This window comes from Helianthus annuus, chromosome 6 (assembly GCF_002127325.2).
Source record: "Helianthus annuus cultivar XRQ/B chromosome 6, HanXRQr2.0-SUNRISE, whole genome shotgun sequence".
Taxonomy (NCBI): Eukaryota; Viridiplantae; Streptophyta; class Magnoliopsida; order Asterales; family Asteraceae; genus Helianthus; species Helianthus annuus.
In genome coordinates this window covers 65,859,639-65,871,112 of record NC_035438.2, presented here as the reverse complement: position 1 = coordinate 65,871,112, position 11,474 = coordinate 65,859,639, and the positions used below count along the sequence as shown (strand labels likewise).

Sequence of the window (11,474 nt, the reverse complement as noted above, 5' to 3'; positions counted from 1 at the left end):
AGTACCTCAACATGTGTTAATTAACTTGCTGACCAACATAAGACTATGAATAAAAGGGAAGCATAGGACATTACTATAAGATTATGATTCAACTTGATCATCTCATTAAACACAAAGGGTCTATATAATACAAGGCAATCCAACTAAATCTCCTACATTTATGGAGATAATAATTTACATATAATTTACATATATACTATATGCTATTACACCCCCGCAGTTGAAACGTCAGGAGGTCCGATGTTGAGACTGGTACGGAAATCGTCAAACAGAACCCGCGGAAGACCCTTTGTGAAGATATCAGCAATCTGATGACGTGACGGAACATGTAATACTCGAATACTGCCACGTCGCACTTGCTCACGAACGAAGTGGATGTCAAGCTCAATATGTTTAGTCCTCTGATGTTGAACTGGGTTGCCGGAGAGGTAAACAGCACTGACATTGTCACAGTAGACCAAGGTGGCAGTAGCAAGAGGATGGTGAAGCTCGAGTAGAAGATTACGCAACCAACAAATATCCGCAACCACATTGGCAACCCCTCTATATTCGGCCTCGGCACTGGAGCGGGAAATAGTCGGCTGACGCTTAGAAGACCAGGAAATGAGATTTTCACCCAAATAAACACAATAACCCGATGTGGACCGACGAGTGTCGGGGCATCCAGCCCAATCAGCGTCAGTATAAGACACCAGACGTAGATCAGGTACGGGCCCTAAATGAAGACCAAAAGCAGTTGTGCCTTGAAGATAGCGGATAATGCGCTTCAAGGCATTCCAGTGATCAATCGTAGGAGCATGCATATGCATGCAAATCTGCTGAACCGCAAAAGAAATGTCTGGTCTGGTAAAAGTGAGATACCGAAGAGCACCTGCAAGACTACGGTAGGTAGTTGGGTCGTCGTATAAAGGCCCGGAGGCAGCATATAACTTTGACTGTGTGTCAACAGGTGTGGCAACCGATTCGCAGGAGTCCATAGACGCCCGATGAATGATGTCATTAACATACGCATGCTGAGATAAAACCATATGATCACTTGTCCTTGTCACCTGTATGCCCAAGAAATACGAAAGTGGTCCCAAATCTTTCATCGCAAATTCACCAGACAAGGTGTGTAACAGTCGTGTACGAAGAGCCTCAGAGGAAATGGTAAGAATAATATCATCCACATAAATAAGAAGATAAGCAATGTCAGCACCATGGTGATAGATAAATAGAGAGTTGTCTGACTTGCTCTGACGAAAACCCTGGATAGTAACAAAATCAGTGAACCACCACTGATACCAGGCGCGTGGAGCCTGTTTGAGACCATATAACGCCTTTCTGAGTAGACAAACATGATCAGGAAAGTCTCTGTGTCGAAATCCCATGGGTTGATGCATATAAACCGTTTCTCTAAGTTCCCATGAAAGAACGCATTAGTGATGTCCAACTGGTGAATGGGCCATGACTTGGACAATGCAAGAGAAAGAACCAGCCGAATCGTGGACGGTTTGACAACCAGACTAAACGTCTCACCATAGTTTATACCCGTCTGCTGCTTACGACCATCACAAACTAATCTGGCCTTGTAACGTTCCAAACTACCGTCAGACCTGTATTTATTTTTAAACAACCACAAGCTACGTATAATATTCATGTCAGGTGTCCTAGGTACAAGCTCCCAGGTCTTATTTTTAATAAGTGCACTAAATTCATTGGACATGGCATCGTACCATTCTGGAGAGGACAAGGCAACCTGTGGGGTTTTTGGAAGTGGAACGACAGCGGACGCGGTAAGATTAAAGATTTGTTTGGGCTTTACGATACCACTCATGGAGCGAGTGTGTACGGTGCGGTTAGAGGGAAGGTGGTTGGTCGGCTGAGGTGAGAGAGGTGGGGCTGGCATATCGGGTTGAGCTGAAAGATGAGAGGTGGTAGATTGGGCTGAAGGAGGTGGGGCAGTAGATTGGGCTGAGGATGAGGTGAGGTGGGGCGTATCGACAGGTTGGGCCGAAGAGGGGGGGGGCGATGTGGGCCGGTGAAGGTTGTGGGCCAAGGGATGGTGAAGGAGTGTGGGAGTGATCAAGAGTTGTTGGGCCGGAGCTTTGGGTGTGTTGAGGGCCGAGAGGAGTAGAGACGGACGGAGTAGGGGTTTGGGTATTGGGTTGTGTTCGTTGGGCTTGTTGTAAGTAATCCCAGACGAGAGGGTTGATAGTTGGGTTTAGAAAGTCATAGGAGGGGGGTTTTGTAGGTGACTGTATAGTGTAAGGAAAAATTGATTCCTCAAAGTGTACATGTCTCGAGATGATTAATTGATGAGAAGTAAGATCGAGACACTTATAGCCACGATGGTTAGATGGGTAGCCAAGGAAAACGCACGGGTGTGATCGGTAGTTAAGTTTATGGATGGTGGTGGATGGTGTAAGAGGGTAACAAAGACACCCAAAAACACGAAGATGGTCGTATTCGGGAATGCAATTGTAAAGTAAGGTGGTAGGTGATTTAAATTGGTGAAGTTTGCTTGGTAAAATATTGAGAAGGTAGGTGGCAGTTTCAAGAGCATGATGCCACATGTTAGCGGGTAAAGAGACTTGAGCAAGAAGGGTACGGATCATGTTATTGATAGTGCGGATTTTGCGTTCCGCCTTGCCATTTTGGGAGGACGTATATGGGTACGAAAAACGAAATTGCATCCCGTTGTGGTTACAAAAATTGTAAAAATTTTGGTTTGCATATTCTTTGCCATTATCACATTGAAATTGTTTGATTTTACGTTCAAATTGAGTATGAATTAGATTGTGGAACGTAGCAAATGTTTGAAAGACTTGAGATTTTGTTGAGATGGGATAAGTCCACAAGAAGTTTGTGAAATCATCCAAAAATAGAATGTAATATTTATGACCACCCGTACTAAGTACGGGGGGCGTCCATAAGTCACTGTGTACAATGTCAAAAGCTGAACGAGTAGAATTTACAGAATCATAAAATGGCAATTTAACACTTTTACCAAAAACGCAAGATTGACAAATTGTTTTATTAAACTTTCCAAAATCAACAAAAGAAGATAGTTTCAAAGACTGTAACAAGTTTTTGCCAGGATGACCCAAACGTTGATGCCAGCGATCTTGAGACACAGCAACAAAAGTAGAAGGTTGAGTAGGTTGGAGAGGAAGTGGTGTAGTCAAAGGATAAAAATCGCCCTTGCTATTGCATCGTAGGATAGGAGCCTGTGTTTTGAGATCCTTCACAAGAAAACCAAATGGGTCAAATTCAACAGATACTAAGTTATCGGTGGTAAGGCATCGGACAGAAATTAAGTTTTTGATTAGGTTCGGGGCAAACAGGACATTGTTAAGTTTAAGAGGTGGATAGGGCGGGGGTAGGACCTGGTTGCCTTGAGCCAAAATAAGGATAGTCATGCCATTACCAACAATTATATTTTTATTAGTGCACGAATTAAAATTAGACGAGGAGAATATACCTTGCTCATTTGCAGAATGAGATGTAGCTCCTGTATCCATCACCCCCGGGTCCGATTGATTAAGTGCCAGTGAGTAAAGCGCCTGCTCGATGTCAGTAGGCGAGTAAGTTGTCTGATGGGCCTGATCGGGCCGTGGGCCCAGTATGCCTTGGGAAGATGATGGAGCCGGTTTTGAAGGGTATGGGCAAGGGGGTTGGGCCGAGTTATTCTGATTGAGAAGGCCAGCCCATTGAGCAGCGGTCCAATTGCTGGGAAACACGATGTACGGGTGAGACATGTTGGGCTGGTTGGTATTGTAGCGGCTGTTATTGTTGTTGTCGCGGCCAGAGGAAGAGCGACCACAGCCGTGACCGCGACCACCCCGCGAGCAACCACCACGGCCACGGTCCGAAGATGAGTAGAAGGGGGGCTGCTGGTTGTTTGGAGACGGTGTAGAGGTGGTGGCAGCGAGAGCGGTGGCGGCGGATTAGGTACCGTGGCTAACTTGGCGTTTCTTCTTTTGTTCTTCCATGTTGAGCCGTGAACGAACCTCATTGAAGTCGGGTAGCGGATCCCGGTTTTGTAGGACGGTAGAGATGCTGTCATACTGTTCAGTTAAGCCGGTGAGGATTTTGAGGACTAACATACGGTCGTCAAAAGGAGAGCCAACACTTTGAAGTTGTTCAGTGAGATGTTTGGCATGTTGACAGTATTCCGCCGTGGACGAAAACTTCTCGAGACATAAGTTGGCAAACTCTTGACCAAGAAAAATAGCCCGCGTGTTTTTATTATCATTAAACTCACTTTCAACGGCAAGCCATGCATCGTGAGCGGTCTAACCCGGTTGGAGAATAGTGTGCAGAAGTGGCGTGGAGATGGTGGCATAAATCCACTGGAGCACGACGGCATCCAGTTGTATCCATAAAGTCTCGGCTGCGGCGGCAACAACTTTGTCTTTATCAGAGTCCGAGGTAGAAGAAGAAGAGGCAGCGGCCGGCTTGGCTGCGAGGTGATCGAGCACCTCGTAAATCTGACAGTGAACTTTGAAGAGGGTCTTCCAAGTGGTGTAGTGGGTTGAATCTTTTTCCAAGATGACAGGAACATGTGTCTTGATGTTAGAGACGGTGAGAGCGGGATGTAGTTTAGGTTCCATGAGGGACAAGGAGAAAGAAAGAAGGATGATCGAAGAGTAAGAAGCCGGCGGCCGGAAGGAGAGCGGCGGCGGCGGTAGGGTTAGGGTTTTAGAGAAGAGGATCGGTTAGGTATGATACCATATAAGATTATGATTCAACTAAATCTCCTACATTTATGGAGATAATAATTTACATATAATTTACATATATACTATATGCTATTAATTACAAATTTTAGGCAGTAACTGTAGATGAATACTTTCGTGTGAGCATATATAGATGCATTGTGTATATAGTAAATACCTTATGTATAATGTGCATATATATAATTAGGAATGCACTGAGCAAGGAGACACTGCAGCTATGTTTCGCGTTTATTAAAAGCATACTGAAACCAAATACTAGCTAGAGGGACGATTGATCTTACCAGCGGACATAGCTCGTATTCTGTCTCCCTTTGAGTCCCTTGTATGGACAACAATCCTTGTTTTGTAACTATGATTACGAGCATAAAAGTCTGATATTGCCATCATAATGCTACTATGAATGGATTTACCAATCCATGACTCCATGTCAAGAACGATCCCCACGTCTGCATTTACAAAGTTTGCACATAATCCGCGGTTTAAAATGCAGAAGAATAAGAAGAATAGCATACAGAGGCTGCATGTATTCATGATGGGCATGGGTGCTTATTTATTATCAACGAAAGGTCAAGCCTACACATTTAAATTTAAGCGTTTAGACGCTAGTTGGGTTATATATATATAAAATGATAATATCAATGACTTTGAATACTCAGTCCACGAAGACGATTCAATGTGAATAACTTATAACATGTTTCTAACAAATTAAATAATATTGAAGTTAAAATAAGTCAACGTCTATTGTTTAGATCAACAATACCATTATAATAGGATTATTAACACTGTTTTTATCAAAATGATGACATGATCTTAGGAGGTCATATGCAAAAAGATCTTGAGAATTATAAAGCGAGAGACTTACAACAAAGAGCTCGAGCTAAGTGGACTTCAGATGGGGATGACAATACCGCTTTCTTTCATGGGTCTGTGAATAAGAGAAAGGCCACAAATGCTATTCATGGGCTTCTTATTAATAACGAGTGGGTGGTTAAACCGAAAAAGGTTAAAAAAGTGGTTTTTGATTTCTTTCAGAAGAATTTCAAGGAAGAAATGCCATCCAGACCTATGCTGGATTGCTCTTTTCATAGGAAATTGTCGGAGGAGGATGCTAGCTTCTTAGTTAGTAAGTTCACGATGGAAGAGGTCAAGCAAGCGACTTTTGATTGTGGGAGTGATCGTTCGCCGGGCCCGGATGGGTTCAATATGAAGTTCATAAAAAGGTTCTGGAGCAGCTTCGAAGATGATTTTGAAAAGATCTTTAACGATTTTTACGAATCAGGCAGGTTCACCAGGGGTAGCGCGTCGTCCTTTATTACCCTTATCCCAAAAATAAAGGATCCGGAAGGTCTGGGAGATTATCGGCCAATTAACCTGGTCGGGATTGTTAGTAAACTGGTATCCAAGGTGTTGGCTAACAGATTAAAGAAAGTGACTGGGTCTGTCATATCGGCGAATCAAACGGCCTTTCTTAAAGACAGGCTCATTTTGGACGGCCCGTTAATTCTTAATGAGGTGTTAGCTTGGGCCAAGAAAGCTAGGTATAAAGCGTTTCTTCTAAAGATCGACTTTGCCAAAGCCTATGATAACGTGAATTGGGAATTCGTGGATTCGGTTATGAGGCAACTGGGATTCCCCTCGAGGTGGTGCTCGTGGGTCGGAGGGATTCTCTCATCGGCTAGGTCCTCGGTCCTAGTCAACGGGTCTCCTACCTTCGAGTTCGCATGTCAAAAAGGCATGAGACAAGGGGACCCACTGTCCCCGTTTCTCTTTTTGTTCGTTATGGAAGCGTTCTCAAGTATGTTAAGGAGGGCGAGTAGGGTTGGAGCTATTAGGGGGATTATTCTTCCAAACGACGGTCCTACCCTTAATCACCTCCTCTATGCTGACGACTGTATTATCATTGGTGAGTGGGCTGAACGGAATATTAAAAATGTGGCTCTCCTGCTTAGATGTTTTTATCTTTGTTCGGGGCTTAAAATTAATTTGAAAAAATCGAGTCTGTTTGGGATTGGAGTTGATTCGCAGGAGGTGGACGAGATGGCGACGGTTTTGAACTGTAACAAGGGTGTTGTCCCCTTTGTGCACGTTGGGGTGTTAGTCGGAGCGAGGATGACTAGAACGGTGAACTGGAAGTCCGTTTTTGAGATCTTCGACTCCCGGTTAGCTCTTTGGAAGGCGTCTATGCTTTCTTTGGGAGGGCGCGTCACATTGATCAAATCGGTATTGGAGAGCATTCCTAACTACTACTTCTCTTTATTCAAAGCTCCGATGGAAGTCATTAATGGGCTCGAAATTATTATTAAAAGGTTCCTGTGGGGAGGAAACGGGTCGGTAAATGAGCTTCATTGGGTTGGGTTGCCTGGGACCGTGTCACGGCTCTAGTCAAAGGTGGTGGCCCAGGTTTATCTAGGCTGAAAGATGTGAATAAAGCTTTGCTGTGCAAATGGATCTGGAGATACAAGATAGATTGCAACAGCCTTTGGAAGGAGGTGATTAACGCAATTCATAACACAAGGAGAGGGTCGAGCCAGGTTCCGCACAATAAGGCCGTGACTGGAGTGTGGGGTTCTATCGTTAAAGAGGCGGAAAAAGCGACAGTCAGTGGTGTCAATTTTTATCATTGTTTAAAAGGGGCTGTTGGGGATTGCAGAACTATTAGGTTCTGGCTCGATAACTGGGTGTACAATCGTCCGCTGAATGAAAGTTTCCCTTTGTTGTTTAGACTTGAATCGAACAAGAAATGCTTGGTTTTTGAGAGGTATAATCGGCAAGTTGGGGCGTTCATGGGCAACTAGGGTTGGAATAGGCAGCCAAGTGAAGGACCTGAGATGGGTGAATGGAATCTTTTGATTTCTTTGCTGGATAAAGTTAGTCTCTTGGGCTCGAAAGATCGGTGGGATTGGATAGGGGGGAACGATGGGTTCTCAGTAGGGGCGGTAAAAAAGTTTTTAAGAAGTGGAGATGATTTTAGCAGCAACTTTGTCGTCAAATGGTCGAATTGGGTGCCAAAGAAATGTAACATTTTTATGTGGCGCGCCGAAATGGGGTGGATTGCTACGGTTGACGCTCTGAGGAAGAGAGGTTGTTTTAATGGAGACGATGCCTGCTCTCTGTGTGAAGACGGTGCTGAATCTGCTGAGCACCTTTTCTGCTCCTGTTATGTGGCCTCGGCGGTTTGGATTTTTATTAGCATATGATGTCGAACTAGCCCCATCTACGCGTTCTCTGTTCGGGACCTGCTCAGCTTACACGAGCACTCGAGTCTGAACCAAGCAGCCAATGAAGTCTTTCATGGGCTCATTATGGTAGGATGTTGGTGCATTTGGAAAGCGAGGAACGAGAAGAGGTTCGAGAATAGAAGTAAAACGGTTTTCGAAATTATTCAAGATGTTAAATCGTGTGGTTTCCTTTGGTATAGAAATAGATCTAAAAATAGAGGAATCTCATGGAAAGAATGGTGTGAGTTCAAGGTTTTGTAATTGTTTCGGTTGTGTGTTTGCCGGCCTCGGTTTGAGGTCGGTTGTGAATGATACATACCTTTCAAAAAAAATATGCAATTATACGCATTTTTATTCATCTATATATTTGAGAAACATTGTTCACCTCTATTAATTTTTTAATATTTTTTTTAAATGATTGTAAGTGAAGGAGAAAGAAATGGTAAAAGATAAAGATATAAAATAATATTATTTAATTAATAAAAAGAGAAAAAATATAATAGTTTTTAACGTAATTATAAAAATGAATATAGAGAAAGGGATGTGAATGCTTCGGAGGTGTATGCATAGCGTCACCCTTATTCACATGTTTAATTTTTATCCCAAACTCTTCATTTCTTTCACTTGCTTTAATAGTACTTGATCTTCTTATTATCGTTAAGGTTCATAGTCCCGGAAACATACATCGGATCATAACTGTTGGGATCAATTGCTGAAAGGCATGGTGACGAGTTTAGGCTTACCGAAAGAAATCTAATCTCTAATGGATATGAAATAGTAAATGCGGCGAGGAGGACCACCGGTCAGGGCATGATACTTCGAAGGGCACGTTATTTAAAAAAAAATCCGACATGTGAATGTAAAAATAAATAAATTAATAGGGTATACTCATACAAACATCAACATTGGCCCTCTTACAAAACTATTTTTATGGTTTAGATTAGTTACTAGCCCATTGCCATTAGGTTTAAACCTTTAATGAGCCCAATACCCAATTTTGTTAAGGCCTAAGAGCACGTTTTTTTCGAGCTCGAACATGGTACATGAATTTCGAGGGTCGTCCCTGAAGAAAGGAAAGTCGGCTATTGGACATTGTCGAAAGGCATTACAAGAACTGAAGGTTAATCTTGAATAATTAATAAAGTTAGAGGTTTATTTTAATATGTTTTATTAAAAGTTTGATATATTTTAGGTAATTGGTATTGTAATAAGTTTAAGAAATGTTTAATGTTTTGGACTTTGGAGAGAAAGTTTAGTAGAGCTATAAATAAGAATCTAAGTTAATGTTTTTATTTGTCCATTTTTTTGTAAGTTCGTAAGTTTGTTTGATTGAATAGAAAGAGTCACGGGTTTGTCCTCCAAATATCTCGTATTCGTGTTTGATACAACCTTTTGAACTGTCTGGGCCAACAATTGGTATCAGAGCGGGATTGCACAGAAAACGTTTCACAAGAAGGTTTGGTTTTCCCATTCGAAGAATTGTCATCGCTAACCCAAGAAGCCGTGTCTTTTACCATTTGCCTTCGTTCGATCACTGCTCAAGTAAAGATAAGTTCTTTGTTTTTTTTTTTATTTAGGGAGCGACTCCCAATATAACATAGATAAGAGACTTTGTTTATTTGGTTGTAATTCACGAGACTTTGTTTATTTGGTTGTAATTCACGTAAAAGAATTTCCAATTTGTTTCTGTGGTGGCTTGTGAAAGAAAAAGAAATTAAGCCAACCGACTTGGATTCTTGAGTTTTGTGTAGGACTGGCAAACGGTTAGGCTGGGTTAGAATGGGTTAGGGTCGGAACAGGTTAGGGTTGAAATGAGTCAAATTAAAAATGGGTTGTTTTGGGTCGGGTCAGAACGGGTCTGGGTTGAAACATATTCAGGTTCGGATCAGATCGGGTACCGTTCAGAATGGGATTCGGGACGAAACGGGTTGGATTTATTTGTTTGCCATTTTTAAAAACATGATTTCATCGTTATTATACCTTTTGTTTGTGTCGGTATAGAAACCGAAACCGACCAGAACGAAACAAAAAAATCGAAACCGACCAAACCAAAACGATACAAAAAGATGAAAAGGTCAAAACACCGAACCAAAACGAAACCGGAAAAACCAACCAAAACGAAACAAAAAACCCAAACCGAACAGAAATGAAAGCAACCAAATCGAAACAAAAAATACCGAAACCGAACAGAAATGAAAGCAACCAAAACGAAACAAAAAAATTGAAACCGAAACCGACCAACACGAAACAAAAAAAAAAAAAAAATCGAAAGCAAAGCAAAAAAAGCGACCAAAACGAAACAAAAAACCCGAAACCGAACAAACGAAACAAAAAAAACTTAAAAGATTGAAACCAATCCGCAACGAAACCGAAAAGAACCCGATCAAAATGGAACAAAAAGTCGAAACAAAAAGGCGACCAAAACGAAACAAAAAACCTAAACCGAACAGAAACGAAAGCGACCAAAACGAAACAAAAAATTGAAACCGAACCGAAACCCACCAAACGAAACACAAAACTGAAAAAATCAAAACCGAACCGAAAGAGGGAGAAAAACGAAACAAAAACACCTGAAACCAAAACCAAACAAAACAAAAAAACTGAAAAGATCGCAAGCGATCTGAAACAAAACTAAAAAACCGATCAAAACGAAACAAAAAATCGAAACTGAAATTGAAAAAACTAACCAAGACGAAACAAAAAAAAAAAAAAAAAACGAAACCGAAAAAACTGATGAAAACGAAACAAAAAAACGGAACTGACCAAAATGAAAAAAAAACCCGAAAAAAACAAAACCGATCCGAAACGAAACTGAAAAAACTGACCTATGCGAAACAAAAAAAAAAACGAAACCGAAAAAACTGATGAAAACGAAACAAAAAACCGAACCGACCAAAACGAAACAAAAAAAAACCCAAAAAAAACAAAACCGATCCGAAACGAAACCGAAAAAACTTATCAAAACGAAACAAAACTCGTCCCGTGCTAAAACCCGTCCTGACGTGAAACTCATCCAGTGCGGAAACCCGCGTTGACCTGAAATCCGATCCGAACCGACTCCGTTCCAATCCGAAACCCGTCCTGACCTGAAAGCCGTCACGACCCGAAACTCAATCCGAACCGAACCCATTCCATTTCGAAACCTGTGCCGTTTCTTTAAGACACCAACCCACATCAATCCATTTCTTTAAAGTTGTCGACCCGCTTTGACGCGAAAATAACAAGATGGAATTTTAACTGACCCATTCTGACCCATTTAGTGAAAATATCTTACCCAAACTAACCAATATAATTTTAAAAGCAATTCAAACTGACCCACTTGAAAGACTTTAGGTCAAGATTGCCCCCTTTAATTTTGTGTATGCCAAGAAATTGAATTAAGTATAGGAAGAAAATAATAGAAGCAAGTGAAAATTAATTCAAAGTTGCTGTCAAGATAGAGCAAAGTTTTCGTTGGTTGTTTTGATTGCAAATGTTGGTTTTTACGTAGGAAATAAATTTGAGGGACGACTTAATTTGTCATTTGCTTACAAGT

The 11,474-nt window shown here is 41.6% G+C and overlaps 2 protein-coding genes across 2 annotated transcripts; both read right to left on the bottom strand.

The window, feature by feature from the left end:
* Positions 1-206: 206 nt before the first annotated feature.
* On the bottom strand, positions 207-1,370 carry LOC110932764 (uncharacterized mitochondrial protein AtMg00810-like). The gene has a single exon (XM_022176023.1). It carries the CDS (start codon positions 1,368-1,370, stop codon positions 207-209), a length of 1,164 nt encoding a protein of 387 aa, XP_022031715.1.
* Positions 1,371-3,929: 2,559 nt separating this feature from the next.
* On the bottom strand, positions 3,930-4,595 carry LOC110932754. The gene is made up of 2 exons (XM_022176014.1): positions 4,283-4,595; positions 3,930-4,198 (listed from the first exon to the last, which is right to left on the bottom strand). Exons 1-2 carry the CDS (start codon positions 4,593-4,595, stop codon positions 3,930-3,932), a joined length of 582 nt encoding a protein of 193 aa, XP_022031706.1.
* Positions 4,596-11,474: the final 6,879 nt, after the last annotated feature.